This window comes from Rhinatrema bivittatum, chromosome 4 (genome assembly GCF_901001135.1).
Source record: "Rhinatrema bivittatum chromosome 4, aRhiBiv1.1, whole genome shotgun sequence".
In the NCBI taxonomy this organism is placed as follows: Eukaryota; Metazoa; Chordata; class Amphibia; order Gymnophiona; family Rhinatrematidae; genus Rhinatrema; species Rhinatrema bivittatum.
This window is the reverse complement of record NC_042618.1, coordinates 228,199,818-228,221,967: the sequence shown is the minus strand read 5'-3', so window position 1 is coordinate 228,221,967 and position 22,150 is coordinate 228,199,818. Positions and strand designations below refer to the sequence as shown.

At 43.5% G+C, this 22,150-nt stretch overlaps 1 protein-coding gene across 1 annotated transcript in view; it reads left to right on the top strand.

Annotated features, from left to right (window-relative positions):
* Window positions 1-22,150, top strand: part of LOC115090566 (cystine/glutamate transporter-like) — a 194,797-nt gene that overhangs the window by 123,210 nt on the left and 49,437 nt on the right. The window contains exons 7-8 of the mRNA XM_029599809.1: window positions 810-854; window positions 11,241-11,364. Of these exons, the coding sequence (XP_029455669.1) occupies window positions 810-854; window positions 11,241-11,364 (169 nt within the window). The remainder of the gene's footprint in view (window positions 1-809; window positions 855-11,240; window positions 11,365-22,150) is intronic.

Sequence of the window (22,150 nt, the reverse complement as noted above, 5' to 3'; positions counted from 1 at the left end):
CCAGTATGGCATTTTCTTATGTTCTTATGTTCTTCCATGATGAGAGGCTGCGCAGGCTAGGACTCTTCCGCTTGGAAAAGAGATGGCTAAGAGGGGACATGATAAAAGTTTATAAAATCATGAGTGGTAAATATTTACCCTTTCAAATAATACTGAAACAAGGGGGCACTCCAGGAAACTAACAGCCAGCAGATTCAAAACGCATTTCACTCCGTGCACAATCAAGCTGTGGAATCTGTTGCCAGAGGACGTGATCAAGGTGATTAGCATAGCGGGGTTTAAAAGAGGTTTGGACAAGTTCCTGGAGGAAAAAGTCCATAACACACTTTTACTTAGGTAGACTAAAGAAAGCTATTGCTGCCCCTGGGAGTGAGAAAGAAACAGGAATTAGATTTACTTTATGCGGTCCTGCCAAGTACTTGTGATCTGGATTGGCTGGGCTCGAGGGACCCTGGTCTGACCCAGCATGGCGATTCTTATGTTCTTATGAGTAATCTGTGAATGTGGGGCTTTGAACTCTTCTAAACTCTGCAGATCTGTTTCATGAGGAGTCACTTCAATATCATGTGGGGAAGCAGAGCCTGGTTTCTCGAGCTCGGAGGCTTCTGCTGGCTCTATGTATTTGTTGATCATGTAGTCCAAATTTTCTGACAGATTCGGGTGGATTTTTCAGTGCCAAATTTATGAAAAATATTAGCAATATTCATCATCCCATAAATTTACTCTGGATTGCAAGGAAGGTATAAACAGAATTTTATCTGTAACTGCTCCATCTTTGCTTTTTAAACTTTTTTTTTTCAACTTTGCAGGGGTCAGACTGTCTACATTCGGGAGGAATTGGTAAATCCTAGAAGGTAAATCATCTCCATTTTCTTAATTAGAGAAGTACAACTTTATCTCATGTGGAATTCCAGGGATTTGGTCTAAATCTGAAGTGTAAATGTCCCTATATATTAAAGCAATAGCACTAGCAACTTTTTTGGCTAATTCAGTTGGTTGTTAAAATCAGTGGCATTTGTTTCTTTTGTCCTGACATTTAACTCCGAAAGGATATGCACTCAGTGGAGGCTACAGCCACAGGAGGAGGAGTGTTGTCTGATTGGGGCAGGGCAGAGGAACGGATGCCTGTGGAAGGAAGGAGGACATGAAAGATCAGTGGGATCAGTGATCCACTGCTGCTGCAGCTTCCTTTCATATTGGGACTTGGAGGGCCACCGTTTTCTATTTTTCATCTCAGCAGTCTATACATGGCCACTGTTGATGGCCTGTAGAGGGGCTGCTATTGGCTTACAGGCTCCAAGCAGGTTGGGATCTGGTACATCAGACTTGCTGCACCAATGAGAGATCCACCTCTGATTGCATGTCCTAGGAAGCTGTCTAGGTTGGCTGATCAATTGCTGTGACCCTGGATGTTCCTTATGCTCAGTCCTTGTCAGGATTATGTAAGGCTAATTGAGCCTTCACCATATCTTAACATGTGGAAATTTCCAGCAACGGGTGTGTCCAGAGGTATAGAATGTTCATCCCCAAAAAGGGGTGCCGCGCTCTCTAAAATCTATATAAGCGTCTCCATGAGGCAATAGAGGAAGTCAATATCGTGGAGGAGAGGAGAGAGGCAGCAAGAGTACTGGCCTGCTTTCTGGAGAATTTTGTCCAGTTTCTTACTTTTTCCAGTGAAAGGGTCACTGGCCTTTCTACACAGACAGAGTGGGCCTCTTTCTCATATTCTCTTTTATGGGAGGAGGAGATTTTCTCCTTTTTTCCCACAAAGGAAAAAAACCATCTGCAAATCTTTTGTGTCTAAGGATCTCTAGTGGAGTGCTAGAAATCCACAGCTGTGTTTTACTTTTAAGGAAAAGAAGTTGGTGAAGACACTGTGGGGTTAATTTTCAAAAGGTTTTCACACATTAAGAAAATAAATGTGGCATATATGCTTGTAAGTAGTATGTGCACATGTATATGCTATTTTGGAAATGTGAGTACGTGGCTATTTGTGTTGTTACAAGTAAATGTTGACAGGGAAAAAAAAGAGCTGGTTTAATGGTGTGTGAGGGAGTGTTTAAGAAACTCCCTCAGAACCAGGGCCACTGCTTCTATTAGGCAAACAAGGCAATCTCCTGGAACAGTGCTTCTCAACCTTTCTTCTGTTGGGACACACCTGACAGATGATGCTCACAGGTGTGACACACCAAACACATGACCGTCCAAGGCTAAATGTAAACATATAATGGAAGCAGAGCAGAACTAGGTCATTCCCCATACAAAAAAGATATTCTGATTCTGGTGCCATCTCAGAAAGAGTAATACAGACTCCCTCTACTACCAGATGCAAAGCTTTCCTTATGAAAAGGCAGCAGTTTACCACCAATGCATGTCCTATTGAGAAAATACAACAAATAAGAGTGATACAGATGCCCACATGGTAGTAAAATACCTCACCTCGATCATACATTCAGAACCGACCTTCACTAAATACAGAATAAAAGACCACAAATTGCAAATGTGGAGATAGAAACTGTAATGGAAACTCAAAAAAGCCACTCTGCATGCAGTGCAAACCTGGAGAAATGGAAACGGAAATACATTTCCTCCTGCACTAAGCACACTACAAAGATAAAAGAAATGCACATTTCCAGAACTGACATATTATGGATCTTTCACCCTGTCATTCCTCCTGCCTGCCCCCCACCATCCTTCACGTCTCCAAAATAATTACTCCCTTTCAACCATCCCCTCACACTCATGCCCAACATTCCCCCATCTTCCCACATCCTCTCCTGTGCTCGCTCTCTCCCCTGCTCAACTCTCCCTGCCCTCTTTCTCCCATCCCCCTACCTGCTCAGCAGCCTTCTCTCTTCCACTTTCCTTGCCCGACATCCCCAATCTCCTTACGAGCACTCCCACATAAACCATTTATAAATACATAGGGGTTTCCCCCCATTTGATATTCTTCACCCCCCCAACATACCCAGTGTACAAAGCTGACAATGTTACTCCTGGGGGAATTCTGCACACAAAAACTTAAAATTCTGCAAACATTATATTGGTCAAAATAACACAATTTGCATGACAGTCTTTAAGTAATTATATTTTAAATGAATACAGAAAAAATTATTACTTAAAAATGCAGAATTTTAAATATTTTGAGCAGAATCTCCCTAGAAATTCACTGTAAGTGTGTCGCTTCCACTCGCTCTCCCTACTCCCCTGGCCCTTTGCATTCTCAGGCCCCAATTCCTCCACCTGCCAGTTTCCCTCCCCTCCATCTCTAGGCTCAACCCCCTTCCACTCTATTGCCAGTCCCAGCCCCTCACACAGGCTCCCCTTCTCCCTCTCTTTCTCACACACATGCTCCCTCTCTCTAGTACACATACACACACCCTCATACAGACTCCCTCACTCTCTCGCACACACACATATCTCCTTTTTCATACACACGAGCTCCCAATCTCTCACACACATACACACTCATTCACAATCTCCTCATATAGGCTCTGTCTCTCTGAAACCCACTCTCAAGCATCCCCCCCCGTTCTCTTACCTCCCATGCTCTCTCTCACCCTCCCCTCCCCTCATATAGGCTCCCTCTCTCTGAATCCCACACTCAAACATCCCCCCCCCCCACTCTCTTACCTCCCATGCTCTCTCTCACCCTCACCTCCCCCCTCTCTCACACACACACACACACACACACACACACACACACACATTCTCTCTCACCGGGGCCTTTATCTTTGCCGCGAGCGGAGCACACTCCGTTTGCAGCACACGGGGGCCTTCCTTCTTCGCTCTACTGCTGCATGCCGGGGTCTCCACTGCTATTTTCTGCGCAGAATTTGGCAATTCTGCACAGGGAGGGAATTCTGCGCAAATTCTGCACTTTGCAGTAGCACAGAATTCCCCCAGGACTACAATATGCAACAATTTTTAAGAGGAGATTTTTAGCACATGCCCTGCCACCTCATCGCCAATTTCCAACTCTGTGCTTTCCACTTTCCTGTACCGTACATCTGGAATAGACTTCCTGGGTTGGTGCGTGATGCTCCTTCAATGACCTTCTTCAAATTCAGTCTAAAAATCCACCTTTCCGAAGCTGCCTTTTAATATTAACCCAGATTTATAATGTGGTCCAAGCCCTGCGTGAATTACAAATTTAGGTATACTTGGTAGGTCCCTACCCCCAGAGGGCTTACAATCAAAGGGCCTCATTTGCGAAGCTTTTTTCTCATAGACACAGAATGGGAGAAAAGCCACAGTAAATCAGGCCCTAAGTTTGTACCTGAAGCAATGGAGAGTGAAGTAGCTGTAGGGAGTAACTGACATATCTTCCTCCCTCTATCCCACCCTGCTCCTTGACCTCTCTCTCACACCAGTCCCCCCTCTCCCAACCAGTCTCTCTAGCTCACACACACCAGTCACCTCTCTGACCATTCTATTTCTCTTATACCACTCAACCTCCTGACAAGTCTCCTTCTCTTTCACACACCAGTTCTTCCCAACCAGTCTCTCTGTCTCTCTCATACACCATTCACTTCTTAACCAGTCTCTCTCTCTCACATACCATTAACCTCCCCAACGACAAAGCAGTCTCACAAAGCAGTTGCCTCCCCCGAACAGTCTCTCTCTCGCAAACCAGTCACACCTCAACTAGTCTCTCTCACATAAACCACCCTCTCTCTCACAAACTAGTCACCCACCTTGACCAGTCTCTTGCTCTCACACACCAGTTACCTTTCTACCAGTCTCTTTCTCTTTCATACACCAGTCACCCCATGACCAGTCTCTCTCTCACACACCAGTCACCCCATGACCAGTCTTTCCATCACACACAGTCACTCCATGACCAGTCTCTCTCTCTCTTTCACACACCAGTCATCCCATGACCAGTCTCTCTCTCACATACCAGTCACCCTCCCAACCAGTCTCTCTCTCTCTTATACACACACCCACACCCACCCCAGACATCTCTCTTCCCCCTCCAACCAGAATCTCTTATCTTAGCCCCTCTTCTTGTCACCAGTGTTCATTTCAGATTGGAAGATTAGTGTGGTCACATAAGTAGTTTGCAAATCAATAATCAAGCAATTATTCCTGAGCAAAAATCTATTGCAGCCGGTTCCCTCCTCTTCAGTTGTCTACTTTCTCTGTCTCTTAACCAGGCTACTGAGTGGGGAGAAACTAGTCAGAGGTATGACCCTCCCTTCAGCGCTACTGGCAAAATGGCGCCTACTCAGTACCTTCCACCCTCCACTGCAATGCTGTCTCTGTTCGCCTGTCTCTTCGGACCCTTGCTTCTCCTTCCCTCTCCCCAGCTCCTGGTCTATATGCTGCCTGAGCTTTGTGGCTCTCTTGTCTCATCCTGGGCATGGTCTCCCTTACTAGTCACCTCCCCTCCCACGAGCCACTTCCATTCTCGTGCAAGGCTACACATGTATCGGGGACCTGGTCTGCACCTTCAGCACATTTTCCTGAGCAGTGTAGGAATTCTGCCCTGCAGTAAGAGAAGGAGCTCATCATCATCCCATGCAGGTGGAGAAGATATTTGCCAGCAGAGCGTGTTTAACTTGGTGGGCCGTGACACTTTTCCTGGTGCTTCGCAACACACTAGTGTGTCGCTTCACACCAGTTGAAAACCACTGGCCTTGAGCACCAAAATTTGGGGGGAGGCAGCAAAATCCTGCCAGCATAAGATGCAGAGGGGTTCTGTGCACGAGCCAATACTTCCAAAGAAGAGAGCACCCTGCTGGAGCCTGTCCTGCCATAGGAGGGAGCGTTGTGCTGGAGCTGCTGCCAATAGATAAGATGGGGGAGGGGTGGAGGATCGAAGGTTTGCCTAGGATGCCAAATGCTCTTGCACCAGCCCTGCTCAAAACATCTTAAAGGACCAGCTACAGTTATCTGGCCCAGTCCTCCTTAAGAATTCACCCAGCAAGGGATTCTGGGTCAGGGATGTTTCCTTCAGCCGGGGACAAGAGAGCAGGGCCCAGAGGGGTTAGAAGGGCCCCTGGAGAAAGAAGGAAGCCTTGAGAAAGAGAACTGCACTGAACTGTAAGTTGCATTGCCACATGTTTTTGTTGAACTGCATAGAACAGGGCTTCCCAAACCTATCCTGGGGACTCCACAGCCAGTCCGGTTTTCAGGATATCCACAATGAATATGCATGAGATACATTTGCATATACCAAGTCTTCATGGTATGTAAATGCATCTCATACATATTCATTGTGGGCATCCTGAAAATCCGACTGGCTGTGGGGTCCCCAGGACAGGTTTGGGAAGCCCTGGCATAGAATAACAAAGTTGCTTTGGCTGTATTACTTTCTACAAAAAAAGAGATTTATAAAAGATTTTTGCCAGAGACTATCCTGAAGTCTGTTCTCTGGCTACCCTCTGATCACTCAGTATCACATATGGTTTCAGAAGTGAAATTTCTGTGCTATGCCTTGCATGTGCAGAGAAATCATGCAAAGAGATGAAAAAAAACCCCCAATCTACAGAGTTTATTTACAAGAGCTGTATTTATAGATCTATAGGCAACCTATGATACCATTAATCACAGTTACTCATTAAATTACTGGAAATAATAAAAGATTTACATGTAATTGAAATCATTTGGAGAATGAATGGCAAGAGAAAGAATGGGCAATTTGTTTTGTAGAACGAGATGGAAAGCAAAGTAAAATGGCCTTCTTCAATGTGCTTATACCAATACGTTTTAATATTTACACTAATGATTAGGCAATAGGGAATAGCCACTGCTATTAATTGCATCAGTAGCATGTGTTCTTTTTAGTGTTTGGGTAATTGCCAGGTTCTTGTGGCCTGGTTTGGCCTCTGTTGGAAACAGGATGCTGGGCTTGATGGACCCTTGGTCTGACCCAGTATGGCAATTTCTTCTTAATAATGATTAGACGATTCACCTGGATATCAGAATTATCTACGCAGACGGCTTGCATGTGACAATCCAAGGCAAGGATTTCCAGTACCTTAAAATGATCCTGATGACAAGTTGAACAAGCCAAACTATTAATTATGAGGAAAATCAAGTGTACACATTCCATTTAAGGAACAGAGATGTAAATCAGGAACTCAAAGTCATGTAGAATGGCTTAAAAATGGCCCATTACTTGAATACTGTTTACCTTGGTGTAATAGTCAATTTCTACATATAAGGCATAGATTCAGAAAATCATGGTGAAGGTAAGTTCACAATGTAAAATAATCTTGAAACTGGCCAATACTAAATGGAGTGAATGCATTTACTATTTAGGTCAACCATACTGGTTCTCCATTATTGAATAGTAGAAAATGCATATCCTGTATAGGAAAGGTCCATACATGCAAAAAATAAAAACCCCATCTACCTAGGGTAAAACAAGTATTGCAGAGGCATTGCTGGTTACCTTATTTTAACTAATGCAGACAACCTTTAGGTCTTGGCTGACATCACACCTACAAGACATAAGAAGAATGGTGGTCAACTGTACAGAATGGTTGCAGCAGACCGTAGACCCAAGGCATCAACTGTATCTGTCATGAGCCGTCTCAGATCAGGGAGTTTTATTACCCAGAAAGCAGATGTCTCCAGTAATGGAAGGTATGACTGCAAGCAACATCAGTACTAGCTGATAGTAGTGGATATCCTTCAACAGGTAGTGGATATTTTTCCACTAGAATCAGAAGAGCCACAGACAACTTGGCAATGGCTAGAATGCCTTTGCACAGGGGTCAGCCCCATTTTGCTCTGGAGTAGCTATCTTCGTCAGGCCCATCACGTGAACTGTATTTGCAGTGAAGAACAGATGATTTACAGTATCTGATACATTCTGTTTGTTAGAGAGAAACTATGCATAGCTGATGATTTTAAATATTGTTACTGACTGTGAAAGGACCTATGTCCACAAAAGCTCGATCTAAGCTGGTAGGATGGGATACAAAATGAATGAATAAAGTACCCAGCACTGTGCAGCTTAGTGGGGGCAATTTTCAAACCGTCTTCAGTGGATAAATCTGTGCATACATTTTACCTGCAGGCTTTGCTCCAATACACAAAGCAAAAGTAGGTACTTTCTCATTGAAAATTGCCATGGGGATAAAGTATACATGGTCACTTGCACCCGCATTTTGCGTGGGTAGAATGTTGCTTGAAAAGTACACGCACAGATTTGAAAAAGCTGTCTATATGCGTACTTTTTCTCCCCTGATCTAAACACTCCCCAAGGAATGCCTCCTCTGAGTGTGGTTAAAAGCACACACTTTGTGGAAAAATGAGAAGGCTTTAAGGGTGGGCAACATTCAAACAGCTGATTCATCCTGGTAAAATGCTTTTTACCTGTGGAAATCCCTTGGAAAGTTGGCTCAGTGCTCCTAAATCCAGACAAATTTAGAATCTAATTTTGAGCACGGGAAACTTTTGCAACCAAGTTGATGGAGAAGGGACGTTAACCAGGGTGCTGAGACTTATCAACATCTGTGCCTTGCAGTCACCCCTCAGTGTAAGAAAGAAATCCTTAAAATGATGTAAACCTTCCTCCTCATCTTTTTAGGACATTCCCTATGGGGTAGATTTTCCCGTGTGCACGCTTCCTGGTGCGCACCCATGGACGCGCTGATTTTCTAACATGCGCACACAAGATTTTGTTTTCCCAAAAGAGGATTTTACTGAAGACAAAACATAAGTGAACACAAATAGAGAAACACAAAACACAGAAAACACAGTTCTCCAATTTGTTTTTGGCCCTGCAAGTTCTCCAGTAGACAACAAAGATTACAAGAAAAACTAATTTTTAAGTTAGCAGTAAGTGAGAATCTCACGGGTTCTAAGGGGGTGATTTCAAAGCCGTTTACAAGCGTGAAATTAGTTTTATGCTCATAAATGGTTGTTCTAAAATTGACGCAGGCTTAGCATGCGTAAAAGTAAGCACATAACCTGGTTTTTTGTGTACTTTTATGCACACTGAGAGGAAACAGTTCCAAGGGGTGGAGTTGGCACTTGCATGCATACTTGTTTTATTCTATTGTACATCTCTTCTATTATTTATAGAAAAGTGATTTATTAAATCAATAAATCTAAACCTATTCATTTTTATTTATAAAAGTATGCACATAAGTGTATACCTGAAACTTGTGCCCTCTACAGAGGAAGTGTAACTTTATGTGAGTGGATGTGTGCATGTACTCAGTCAATTAACCGAGTATTTTCAAAGAAAACACACACTTTCACTTTATTGCTTGCTTTTTGAAAATTACACTTTAAAAGTCTCCTTTCCATCTAAGGCCTGGTAGACTACCTGAATCCTCTTCTCCCACTCTAAATTTATCACAGAATGTGTTGATGATCAGTCTCCTGGACAAGCCTCTCTATCCCCGAGATCTTGGACTAGCAATTCTCCTGAGTGCAACAGAGGCCCTCCGGGAACCCACTCCAGCCTTTAAGTTCTCCAAACACAGGAGAACCAACTCATGTTCTTCCAATGGAAAGAAAAGGCAGTCTACCCCTTCCTCTCTAGACTCAGAGAGGAGATATGAGATCAGGAAGTAAGGCAGGGAAGATCTACTCTCTCAAACTACTCTTGCTGATGCTTATCCCTTCACTTTCTCTCTTGCTCACACACACCCCATATCCCCTCTGTTTCCCTCACACGCATCCCTTAGCCCCTCAACCCCCTCTCTCACACCTTAACACCTGTTCCACATCACCCCCTCCCCCAATTTCCCCCTTTCCCCCCACTCCTTCCAATCCCCGCCACTGATCTGGGCTTGGCGTTAGAAGAAGGACAGATCCAGTGCCTCAAGCCATGTCATCTTTTTTACTACCTGGGGCTGGATTTTCAAACTTTCAAGTGCCCAACACCTCAGTATTCCCTGTAGCTCAAAGCGTGAGGCCATGGTTCTCCACAACACTAAGGGGTAGATTTTAAAAACATACGTGGTGCGCACACATGGACGCGAGATTTTATAACAGCGCGCGCCGGTATGCGCATGTTATAAAATTGGGGTCGGCGTGTGCAAGGGGGGGAGCACAGTTTAGCAAAATTTGCGCAGCGACACATTGCGGCATTCCCCAGTTCCCTCCCAGTCTGCTCCAATTAAATGCTAGTTTGTTGTTATTTTTAACCTTGTTTCAGCAACTTACTTCAGCTCCTGAGCTGAAGTAAGTTGTGTGCGCCAGGAGCCAGGTCTTCGGGATAGCAAACAATGGCGCTGTCCTGGCCGGCCCCTCCCTACTCAGAAAACATCCCCCGGCCTGCCCCTTTCAATAAGGCCCGCACTTATGCGCGTACTGGTCTTTACTCACGTGGCCGGGCCTTTTTGAAAATAGGCTCGACACGCGCAAGGCCCAGCCACGTGTGTAAAGGCCGGATTTTACGCATGCGGCCTTTTAAAATCTACCCTTAAGCCTGGATTGGCGCTGGGTGGGGAGGAGATAAGATGTCTGATCCAGCCCCCATGGTTCCCTGTGATTTTGCAGGGACTGGGGAAATTTGTAATGAGGGTTGGATTTTGCAGCCTTGCCTTAGTCATGGAATCATGGGAGATTGGAGGCCCTGCATGTAAGTTTTATATATATATTCTACAACAACGGCTCACTACCTCAAAATTTATCAACTAACAAAAAAACAATTAACTTTGAGGATTAATGCTCAAAAGCATATATTATTTTTTATAATACTTTAACAAACTCTACCGGGGAAGGTATCAGATAGAAGTGCTCACAGTCTCACAGGCTCTTGCCCTGTACAGGGCTACAACCCTTCTCATGTATCGGCACTGTTAGATCACGTCATCTACCATTACCCCATAAGAGTAAGCCTATTTTATTTATGTTTTTATTTTTAATAAATCACCCAATAAAAAATTTTTCTTTTAAAAAATTTTTTTTACCCTTGAAAACTATTCACCATTATGTTTTGCGTGATCCCTCTATTCAATAAAATTACTTATCTTTTCATGTGCTTGACTTCCGAAATTATCAATACTTGTTATGCGCTCACTTGCTTGTTGTCAGCTGTCTTCCTGCCTATATATGAAAGGAAGAGAGGGTCTAATTAGAAAATAGAAGAAAAAGAAGTGAATCCTACATTTTAGAAATCTTCTCTGCCCATACACCAGTGCCTGGAAGCTACCTCTGCCATAAAAAAATACAGAATTCTGTGTTTTGCAAACTGCAAGGCCCATTTTGAACCACAGAATGTGAGAAGTTGAATGATCTTAGTTACATTTTCTCTTTCTTCCATGTAGAACTATTCCACTGACTGTGATAATGTCTCTGGTTGTTGTTACCACTGGGTACATTCTAACCAATATCTCCTACTACACGGTCCTGACAACAGAAGAGATTTTGACTTCAGATGCCGTGGCTGTGGTAAGTTATAACACTGTGGTCTGTGATTCACACAGTAGCATCAAGGTACATAGAACTGAAAAGAAGCAGATTTATCAGTGGCTATGAAAATGTAATTTGTTTTTGGCCCAGCAATTTCCTTTTGAAATTGCATTGAGATAAACAGCAAACACTAATGCATTGGTCCAGGGAGCTCTGCATAATCATTTTCCATTTTGAAATACAGCTGCATTCTTATCCTTCCCACATCATGGGACTAAAACCATCTCAAGAAACAGTAATGGAGAGAGTTCAATCTCTATCAAAGCATAGAGCAGAATTTGACCAAATCAGATAAACATAGTCAGGGTTTCTCTTAAAAAATTCACAACAAACTAGTCACATCACTTCAAATGTATGCATCATTTCCTGCATTTCAGCAGTCAACTTCTCCAACTTCTCATCTGCAACTACTTCAAAAAACAGGACCTAGCTAGTAGCTACTGTCATACACACATTGGTCACCAACTGCACAGACAACTGTAACTCCCTGTTCCATGGCATCTCACCACACAATCTCAAATGCCTTCAGCTTTTGCAGAACATGGCAGCTAGACTTTGCTAGGGGCCAAATCCACCAATCCTGTGAAGCTGATTTTTGTGTCAGCTACTCTGGCTCCTGGTTGATAGCAGGTCCAATCCTCTGGAACTCAGTACCTCCTAATCTAAGAACCCTTTCCAAGCCAAAAGATTTCAAAAAAGGGGATGAAACAGCTCTTTAGAGGTTAGGACTTTTCAGCCTGGAGAAGAGACGGCTGAGGGGGGATATGATAGAGGTATTTAAAATCATGAGAGGTCTAAAATGGGTAAATGTGAATCAGTTATTTACTCTTTCGGATAATAGGACTAGGGGACACTCCATGAAGTTAGCATGTGGCACATTGAAAACTAATCAGAGAAAGTTCTTTTTCACTCAACGCACAATTAAACTCTGGAATTTGTTGCCAGAGGATGTGGTTAGTGCAGTTAGTGTAGCTGTGTTTAAAAAAGGATTGGATAAGTTCTTGAAGGAGAAGTCCATTACCTGCTATTAAGTTCACTTAGAGAATAGCCACTGCCATTAGCAATGGTAACATGGAATAGACTTAGTTTTTGGGACTTGCCAGGTTGTTATGGCCTGGATTGGCCACTGTTGGAAACAGGATGCTGGGCTTAATGGACCCTTGGTCTGACCCAGTATGGCATTTTCTTATGTTCTTATGTTCTTATGTTCTTATAGTATGGCCTATGGCGTGATTATCTTGGTTAGAGAAACCCTGAGGATTTTGTGAGGAGAATAGGATGATGGCTTGTATTACTGGTGGGGTTGCTTAGTGGCCCCTGAGCTTTGGGATATGAGACACATATTCCTGTTGAGATTAGTTTGAAAGAGTAAACGTGGAGTATTGGAGGCAAACTGAAGATTGTTGGAGGTACTATTCTACTCTGCTGATCAATTGTTTATACGGTTGTGAGCTGTATCTTTGCTGAGGGTTCTGTTGAATCCTGAATTATTCAGCAATATTTTTACCCTCCAAAATACTGTAAATATTTGCTGGCTGGTAACCCCAGAAAATAAAATTTAAAAGTTTTGAAATATACCTGGATGTAGTTCATGTTTTGGTGCACATCAGCTACCAACTGTGAAGAAAAAGGGGTATATAGAGAGCTAAATTTTACAGAGAGGAGATCTAAGGAGGGGTTTCCCTGTCTGGCTCAAGAGGAACCACTGCCTCTAGCCCAGGTCCATGACACCATCTGCTTGAACCAACATTGCAGAACCCTCAAACCTGAGAGCCTGACCCCTAGGTTAGAGCCTCTCAATCTTTTATGTGCCCCATTAGAGGGATACATTTGTAGCAAATCTGCCATACCAAATAAAGTTTCCAGCGCTAAGAAAATACTCTGCAGGAGTATCAAATTATACAGGGCCACTTCCTTACCAGGCAAGCAAGGTTTAAGATCTGCAACAGCTCCAAATGGCATTCAAGATTCAAAAAAATGTATTGGCATGACAGTTTTACATGTGTAATCTATACTTATCTCCCACTACCGATTATTCCTGTCTCTCTCTATGAACATAGAATACTTAAATAGACAAGGTCCTAGTGAGCATACACTAGGACCTTGTCTATTTAAATTTTACATGTGTTACAAAAGTAATATACCGAATAATTAAAATAAAAGGGTAGGAAAATATGGAAAAGTTACAAAATGGTAATAAATCATGCAAAGATGCAGGTTACAGAAAGTACATCTCAGGTTTTGATACTGGTCTGCATGGTCCCATTTTTAGCCTGGTGGCAGGATACCACATATTTTTCTTGTATAGTCTCTGTTTCTCCTCGTCCCCTAAGATTATTAAGAGGTTTCTTGCTCATTCTTTTGTGGGAATTCTTGGATTTTCTCTGTTAGCTTTGGGAAATGTACAACTCTGATATCTTTGTATTTTGTACAGAACAAAAGGAAATGCATTTCTGTTTCTATTTCTCCAATGTTGCACCACCTCATCTATGACTCTAAAGCTCTTTTCACCTTCGTTTCCAGTCTCACAAAAGCTATCACTCCAGATATCCCAACCAACTTATCCCAGACTAAAGCAGATGAACTGGCTCTTCACTTCAGTAAAAAAATTTCCGACCTCCTCAATCAGCTGACACCAAACACTTGCACATCCGATAGCACATATCTTCTCCCAAACAAAGACATTCAGCTCAACTCCTTCAAACTCATCACCATCTCAGAGATACAAGCGGTTCTGAAGAAAATGAAACCATCTTCACACCTTTTTGATCAAATCCCTTCCAAAATGCTTCTTCTAATCCCCGTTATTATATCAAAAACCCTAGCCGACATCATAAATTGTTCCCTGTCCCTTAAAACAGCCTCAATCAAACCACTCCTAAAAAAACCGAACCTAAATGCCAGCGATCCTAACAATTTCCACCCTATTTCCAACCTCCCATTTATAGCTAAAGTTATGGAAAAATTAGTGAACACTCAATTATCTAATTACCTAGAGGATCACAATATTCTGTCCCCAAACCAATATGGTTTTCGCAAAGCTGCAAGCACCGAACACTACTTCTCTCCCTCACGGACTTCCTCCTCTCCGGCATCAATAAAGGTCAAGCGTTCTTATTAATCCTCCTTGACCTTTCGGCTGCCTTCGATACAGTCAACCACCACCTCCTGCTAAAACAGCTGGCAAACATAGGAGTGACAGGCTCAGCACTGGCTCAGCACATTCCTGGAGAACAGAGGATACAAGGTAAAAATTCATAATAAAGAATCCCACTACTTTCCATCCTCCCTAGGGGTTCCGCAGGGTTCCTCTCTTTCACCCACGCGATTTAATGTCTACCTGCTCACACTCTGCCAACTACTCACGAAACTAAACTTGAAACACTTCCTCTTTGCAGATGATGTTCAGATCGTGATCCCTGTAAAAGAATCCATTACTAAAACATTAGAATATTGGGATAGTTGCCTAATAGAAATCAAACACCTCCTCACCAGCCTAAACTTAATACTCAATGCCTCGAAAACAGAATACCTGCTTATATCCCCAGAAAACAACAATACATTCTCAAAGCCACCAGCCCTCCTTCAAACCTCCCACGTAAGAGACCTAGGAGCAATCTTAGACAACCGTCTCAACCTTAAATCATTCATCAATCAAACTACCAAAGATTGCTTTCATAAATTACATATCCTTAAAAGAATAAAGCCACTCTTCCACACTCAGGATTTCAGAACAATTCTGCAAGCAATAATCTTCTCCAAGCTAGATTATTGCAACTCACTACTACTGGGCCTCCTAGCTTCACATACCAAACCTCTACAAATGGTACAGAATACAGCAGCCAGAATCCTTACAAACTCAGGAGAATTGACCACATCTCCCCAATCCTCAAAGACCTTCACTGGTTACCGATTCACTACAGAATCATGTACAAATCCATCACCACCATCTACAATGTCATCCATCAACATACACAGCTCAACTTACAAATTCCCTTCAAAAAACACACGTCCACCAGACCCATCAGGGAATCTTACAAAGAATCGCTTCAGGTACCACACGCCAAAACTTACCAATACAAATCTCTCAGTGTCAGAGCGTTCTCAACAGCAGGCCCACCTTTATGGAACTCCATACCAACTGACCTGAGACAGGAACCCTGCCTACTAACGTTCAGGAAAAGGCTAAAAACTTGGCTTTTTAAAAAAGCCTTCCCAGGCCTCGATTGAGAACCTCACCCAACATCACAAACACTTTATCAAAAAATGAATTTAAATAAGAAATCACTAACTTCACCATCATCTCCATTACCGTTTTATTAATGTCATTTAATATACAATTGCACTCTATTGGAATCGATTTTGATACCCTGTAAATATTATATTGGAATCGATTTTGCTACCCTGTAAATATTTTCCTGTTCAGTTATCTCCCCCCTTTTTTCTTTTCCAGATCCCAGTTATTTACTACCCTGTTTTTATTGTAACTGTTGCACTCTCCTAACCATGCTCTTGTTACTGTGGTTTGAGTTCTCTCTACTTTACACACATTGTTAAATGTAAACCGGTTTGATGTGATTCCTGTCATGAAAGCCGGTATAGCAAAATAATAAATAAATAAAATAAAATAAATAAAAATAGAATTTATGCACACAAATAATGCTTTCTGTGCAGAAATCGTACTTTATATGCAGAAATCGTACTTTATATGCAGAAATCACTTGTGTTTTCTACTTATAAAATATGATATATGTGAGAGGCTTCCAGTGACGATGTGAGCTTAGGCGGAGGTCAGGAGCCTGAGCTCCTAGGGGATCGCTGTCAACCCGCATATTAAATTTGCAAACACCTCAGACCCGATCGCTGAAGCTGGTGAAATGAGCTCTCCTGATTGTTTGTAGATAGCAGCATGAAGGACAGGGATTATGGCAGAGCAGAGAACCAGAATGTTCCGGAGGACAAAATGGTGGCAGAAACTGGAACAGTGGCGGAAGTCATTTCAGAGCTGCTTCTAAATGATATTACCAAGGCAGTGATTACACAACATAAAAAATTGCAAACTTCGATAGACAAACTGCATGAAAAACTTTCTAGCCAAAATATGATGCTTGTCGCCATTGATAAAAAGCAAGGCCGTCATGAGGATAGGCTGACTGGGCTAGATGATGAAGTGCAGCAATTATGGAGGAAAAATGAGCAACTGGAGGAGAAATTAGACTCTTTAGAAAACCGTAGTAAGTAGAATAATGTGCACATTTTAGGTTTGCCAGAATCAATCCAAGGGGAGGCTTTATTGAAGTGGTGCGAGTCATGTCTGCCAGCTACTTATTTTTGGTCTGATTTTGCTACTGTTGACTCTTCTACCATTATCAAAATTCTATCAAAATAAAAAGTCTCAAATAACCCCTTCAACCCCTGCTCTGGTCAATTAATAAAAGTCATCTCACTAATCATAACTCAAATAGTTAATTAATCACTTAAATCTGGTCTGTTTCCATCTGCCCTTAAACAGACTACCATTCTAACTATTGTGAAAAAGAAAACAATTGATTTCCTTGACATTACAAACTGTTGTCCAATAGCCTCTCTTCTGACTCTAGCAAAAATAATTGAATCTGTAGTATTTCATCAACTATCTGAATACATTGAAGATAGTAACCTTCTCCACCCAAACCAACATGGCTTTTGTAAAAGATACAGTACAGAATCCCTTCTTCTCTCTTTTTGATACTACTATACATGGCTTTGATTGTTATGATCAGGAGGGATCGTGAACCCTTGGACCGACAGGAGGTTGATATACCTTAGGAGATGGCTCCTTTGGTTCCCCCGTCGGGTGGCGAGGCGGAATAGAAGATGGAACTGGCTGGTCCTTCAGCGCTGAAGACTGGGACGGCTGTTGAGAGGGTGAAGAGGCGTGACGTCGGAGCAGAGACAACTGGATCTTCGCCACTGGAAGTCCGCGGCCCCCCCCGGAGGAGCCCGTAGGGACCCAGGCCGCTGGGACTTAGGTGGACCTTTGAGAGGTCGAGGAGGCGTGAAGTCGGTGCAAGGGCCAACTGGATCTTCGCCACTGGAAGCCTGCGGCCCCCCAGGGAGGAGCCCGTAGGAGCCCGGACCTCTGGGACTTAGGTAGGCCCTTGAAGACAGGTGGTCCGGAAGAAGTCCGAGGTCGAGTACCAGAGGATCGCCGCTTGCCAATCCGAGGTCACACACGAGGGATCACCACTTGCCAGTTCGAAGTCACACACTGAGGAATCACCGCTTGCCAGTCCGAAGTCACACACACAGGAATCAACCGAGAAGAAGCAGGAACCAGGAATCAGGAACCCAAGGCACTAGAAGACTCACCGAAGCGAGCAGACTCCTTGGTCAAGTCGAGGAGTGAGCAGAGGAAGTCTCCTTTTATACTTCCCCTGGTCTAGTCCATTAGGAACAGGTGCAGGCAATTTGGATGACGAGGCCCCTTTAAATCAGCAAAGGAGGCATGGCCTTGCACCTAAGGGCAGGGCAGCCATCTTGGATCCCGGAAGCCCTGCAGAGCAGCCCGACGCCACGAGGGGAAGCCTGGGGCGCTTCCCCCGCCAGCAATCACCGCGGGGAGGTGCGGTGAGGTGCGGGGACGAATGGCCTGGATTCCCTGGTGCTGCCGCAGCGGCGGCACACAACATTGATTCCAGTATCGACTATATTATTATTTTGCTTGGTATCTCTGCTGCATTTGATACAGTAAATCATGATATTCTTTACTCTAACCTTAAACACATTGGCATCACTGGTACAGTTTTATTATGGTTTAAATCTTTTCTATCAAAGCGGCCTCAACAAATCAATCTCGGTGAACAGACTAGTGAGTGGTCAGAAATTACTGACTATTCTATTGCTGCCTGAGATACCAGAGAAAACCCCTCTTGAGGGAAGGGTTAAGTTGGCCGTCATAGTTGGTGATTCGATTATTAGGAATGTAGATAGCTGGGTGGCTGGTGGCTGGTGGGCGTGAGGATCGCCTGGTAACATGCCTACCTGGTGCGAAGGTGGCGGACCTCACGCGTCACCTAGATAGGATTTTAGACAGTGCTGGGGAGGAGCCGGCTGTCGTGGTACATGTGGGACCCCCACGACATAGGAAAATGTGGGAGGGAGGTTCTGGAAGCCAAATTTAGGCTCTTAGGTAGAAAGCTTAAATCCAGAACCTCCAGGGTAGCATTCTCTGAAATGCTCCCTGTTCCACGCGCAGGTCACCAGAGGCAGGCAGAGCTCCGGAGTCTCAATGCGTGGAAGAGACGATGGTGCAAGGAAGAGGGATTCAGTTTTGTTAGGAACTGGGGAACCTTTTGGGGAAGGGGGAGTCTCATCCGAAGGGATGGGCTGCACCTTAACCAGGGTGGAACCAGACTGCTGGCGCTAACCTTTAAAAAGGAGATAGAGCAGCTTTTAAACTAGAACAAAGGGGAAAGCCGACAGTCGCTCAGCAGCGCATGGTTCGGAGAGAGGTAGCTTTAAAGGATACTAATGATGCATTAGAATTAGAACATCCCGACAGTGAGGTTCCAATAATTAGAAAAGTAGTCCAAGTGCCTGTAACTAAAAACTCACCTAAGCTAAAAAATTCTAACTTATCCCTATCAATTAAAAAGCAGAATGAAAATACAAACAAAAAACAAACTTTGAAATGTTTGTATGCTAATGCCAGAAGTCTAAGAAGTAAGATGGGAGAATTAGAATGTATAGCAGTGAATGATGACATAGACTTAATTGGCATCTCAGAGACATGGTGGAAAGAGGATAACCAATGGGACACTGCTATACCGGGGTACAAATTTTATATCTCAATGACAGAGAGGAGCACTCGGGAGGAGGTGTGGCACTTTATTTGCGGGATGGCATAGAGTCCAACAGGATAAACATCCTGCATGAGACTAAATACAAAATTGAATCTTTATGGGTAGAAATCCCTTGTGTGTCGGGGAAGACTATAGTGATAGGGGTATACAACCGTCCACCTGGTCAAGATGGTGAGACGGACAGTGAAATGCTAAGAGAAATTAGGGAAGCTAACCAAATTGGTAGTGCAGTAATAATGGGAGACTTCAATTACCACGCAACAACACTGGTGCAAGATCAAGATTTAATCACCACAATTTCTATGGTGGTTATTAACAATTCCAATAATGGAAAGACTCAATTTTTATAGTGGCAACTCCATGCGTTCAACGAAACAGAATTTGAACAGGTCCCCCGACACGGTCCCGTGTTTCGCTGGGCTGCTTCGGGAGGGACCAGGGGTATATTTTAATCTAAGACATAAAACAAATATCAGTGAGTATAAACAATGGTGAAGAAAGGCTACACAGTACCGACCTTTACAAATGTACATACCTTTATGAAAATACCCGGAGCGCGCAAGCTCACACAGGTGTAGGGCATTTAAACACAGAAAAGGCGCGAACGTGACAGCTCTCGCGAGAGCTGTCAACTTACAGCTGGTCTCGGCGGATCCGCACAGTGGATACCCATCTAATAAAACAGGTACCACTCAATTTCTTTATTGAGGCCAGAGGGGGCTACCGTGTCTAGAATAAAGATCCATCTCTGCTCCCTCCTGCCTAGGATCTCGGGGTAGTTGCCTCCCCGGGGAGGGTGGCGCACAACCTCGATCACCAGGAAGGAGAGATCAGAGATGGTATGTTCGCATTCAAGCCAGTGGGACACCAGGGGTTCATCAAGTCTGTGTAAACGAATGTTAGAACAATGTTCAATTATTCGAGTTTTTAACATGCGTGTGGTTTTTCCCACGTAGAGCAACGGGCATGGGCACTTCACAATATATATCACCCCTTTAGTGAGACAGTCCGAGGAAGAGCGAAGTTTGAACACCCGCCCCGTAAGTGGATGTATGAATTCTGACATATTGGCTGTGTGGCTGCACATAGTGCAATGACCACAAGGACCATGTATTCCTAAATTGTCAGATGTGTCAATGAATGGGTAAGTATGCACTAGCCTGTCTCGTAGATTTCTGCCACGCTTAAAAGTAAAACGAAGCGGGCCACGTAACAGTTCTGTGAGTGAAAGTGCTGACCAGTGTCGCCGTATCGTCTCAGCAATGGTGCTCCCCATTATTGAAAATGGCAGAATACAGTTGTTAGATTCATCAGGCGAACTGGAGGATGGTAAAAATAGCCAGTCCCGGTTTGTGTATAGCGCTCTCTTAAAAGCTCTCTTGACTACCCTATGGGGATAGCCGCGGTCCAGAAAACGGTTGGTCATTAATTTTGCCTGTGTTAAAAATTCCAGGCGGGTGGAGCATAAGCGGCGTAAACGTAAGAACTGGCCTGTTGGGATATTGTCGCGCAAGGCGCGAGGATGACAACTCTGATACTGTAATAGAGTGTTCCGGTCAGTGTGCTTCCGATAAATAGATGTTTCAAAATGCTCCTGACCTGCAGTAATCAAAATGTCTAAAAAAGCAATTTTCCAACGGTGAATACAGAAGTTAAATTGTATATGGGCATTGAGAGAGTTGAGCCAATCCAGAAAACAATAAAATTGTATATCTGTGCCCATCCAAATCACCAAGACGTCGTCAATGTACCTACGCCAAAGATAAATGAATCTGGACCACTCAGAAGGATAGATAAATTGACTCTCAAAATTATCCATAAAGAGACAAGCCAAACTGGGGGCCATAGTGGCCCCCATAGCTGTGCCTTTAATCTGTTTGAAGTATGAATCATGGAACTGAAAGAAATTCTCAGTGAGGGCTAGTTCAGATAACTGCATTAAAAAAGAAGTAGGTACACGATGAGGTCGTGGGCATTTGTCCAAAGTGTGTGAGATCACTTGAAGTGCTTCAGTCTGAGGAATATTTGAATATAGTGAGATAACATCAAGTGTGACAAAAAAGAATGGGTCAGGGGGAAATGGCAGTTCAGATAATATGGAGATCAAATGAGTAGAGTCCCTCACATATGACTGAATTAGCGACACAAAAGGTTTTAGGAAATAGTCCACAAACTGGGATAAGGGTTCAAGAAGAGAGCCAATGCCCGAGACGATAGGACGACCAGGCGGATGCATCAGCGTTTTATGGATTTTGGGTAACGTGTAGAACTGTGGTGTAACAGGATGTGGGGTGGTGAGAAATTTCCCTTCTTTAGTTGTAATAATTCTGTTTCGTTGAACGCATGGAGTTGCCACTATAAAAATTGAGTCTTTCCATTATTGGAATTGTTAATAACCACCATAGAAATTGTGGTGATTAAATCTTGATCTTGCACCAGTGTTGTTGCGTGATACTTGCTTATGTGCAAGGGTTCGCTCCTTCTACATTTGGACTAGTGCCGCTCTATCGGAGCATGTTATGGCTACTGATGATTACACGTTTAGTTATTCGGAAGCCGCAGTGAACGCGGTACTTACAGCTAATCCTTTCTTTGAGGACTCCTCTTTGGATACCACTCCTCCAGTGACCTGGACGGATCTGATCAATACTCAGAAGCGATTGACTAGGGCTGAGCTCCACTCATCAACACTTATAGAATATTGTCACATTCGCCGGATACCCAGGGGACTCCGTATTCAAAAAGAGCCTCGTCTCCACACTGACAACCCCGCATTTCTAGCGTGCTGGAATAAAATACTCAATAAATGTTCTTTGGATTTGATGGTGCTGATCATCGAAACTAATAAAGAGCTTATTGACCAGTTGAAAGCAGAAGTCTCTCTTAAAACTGAGATGATTAAATCATCTACAGTGGTGGAC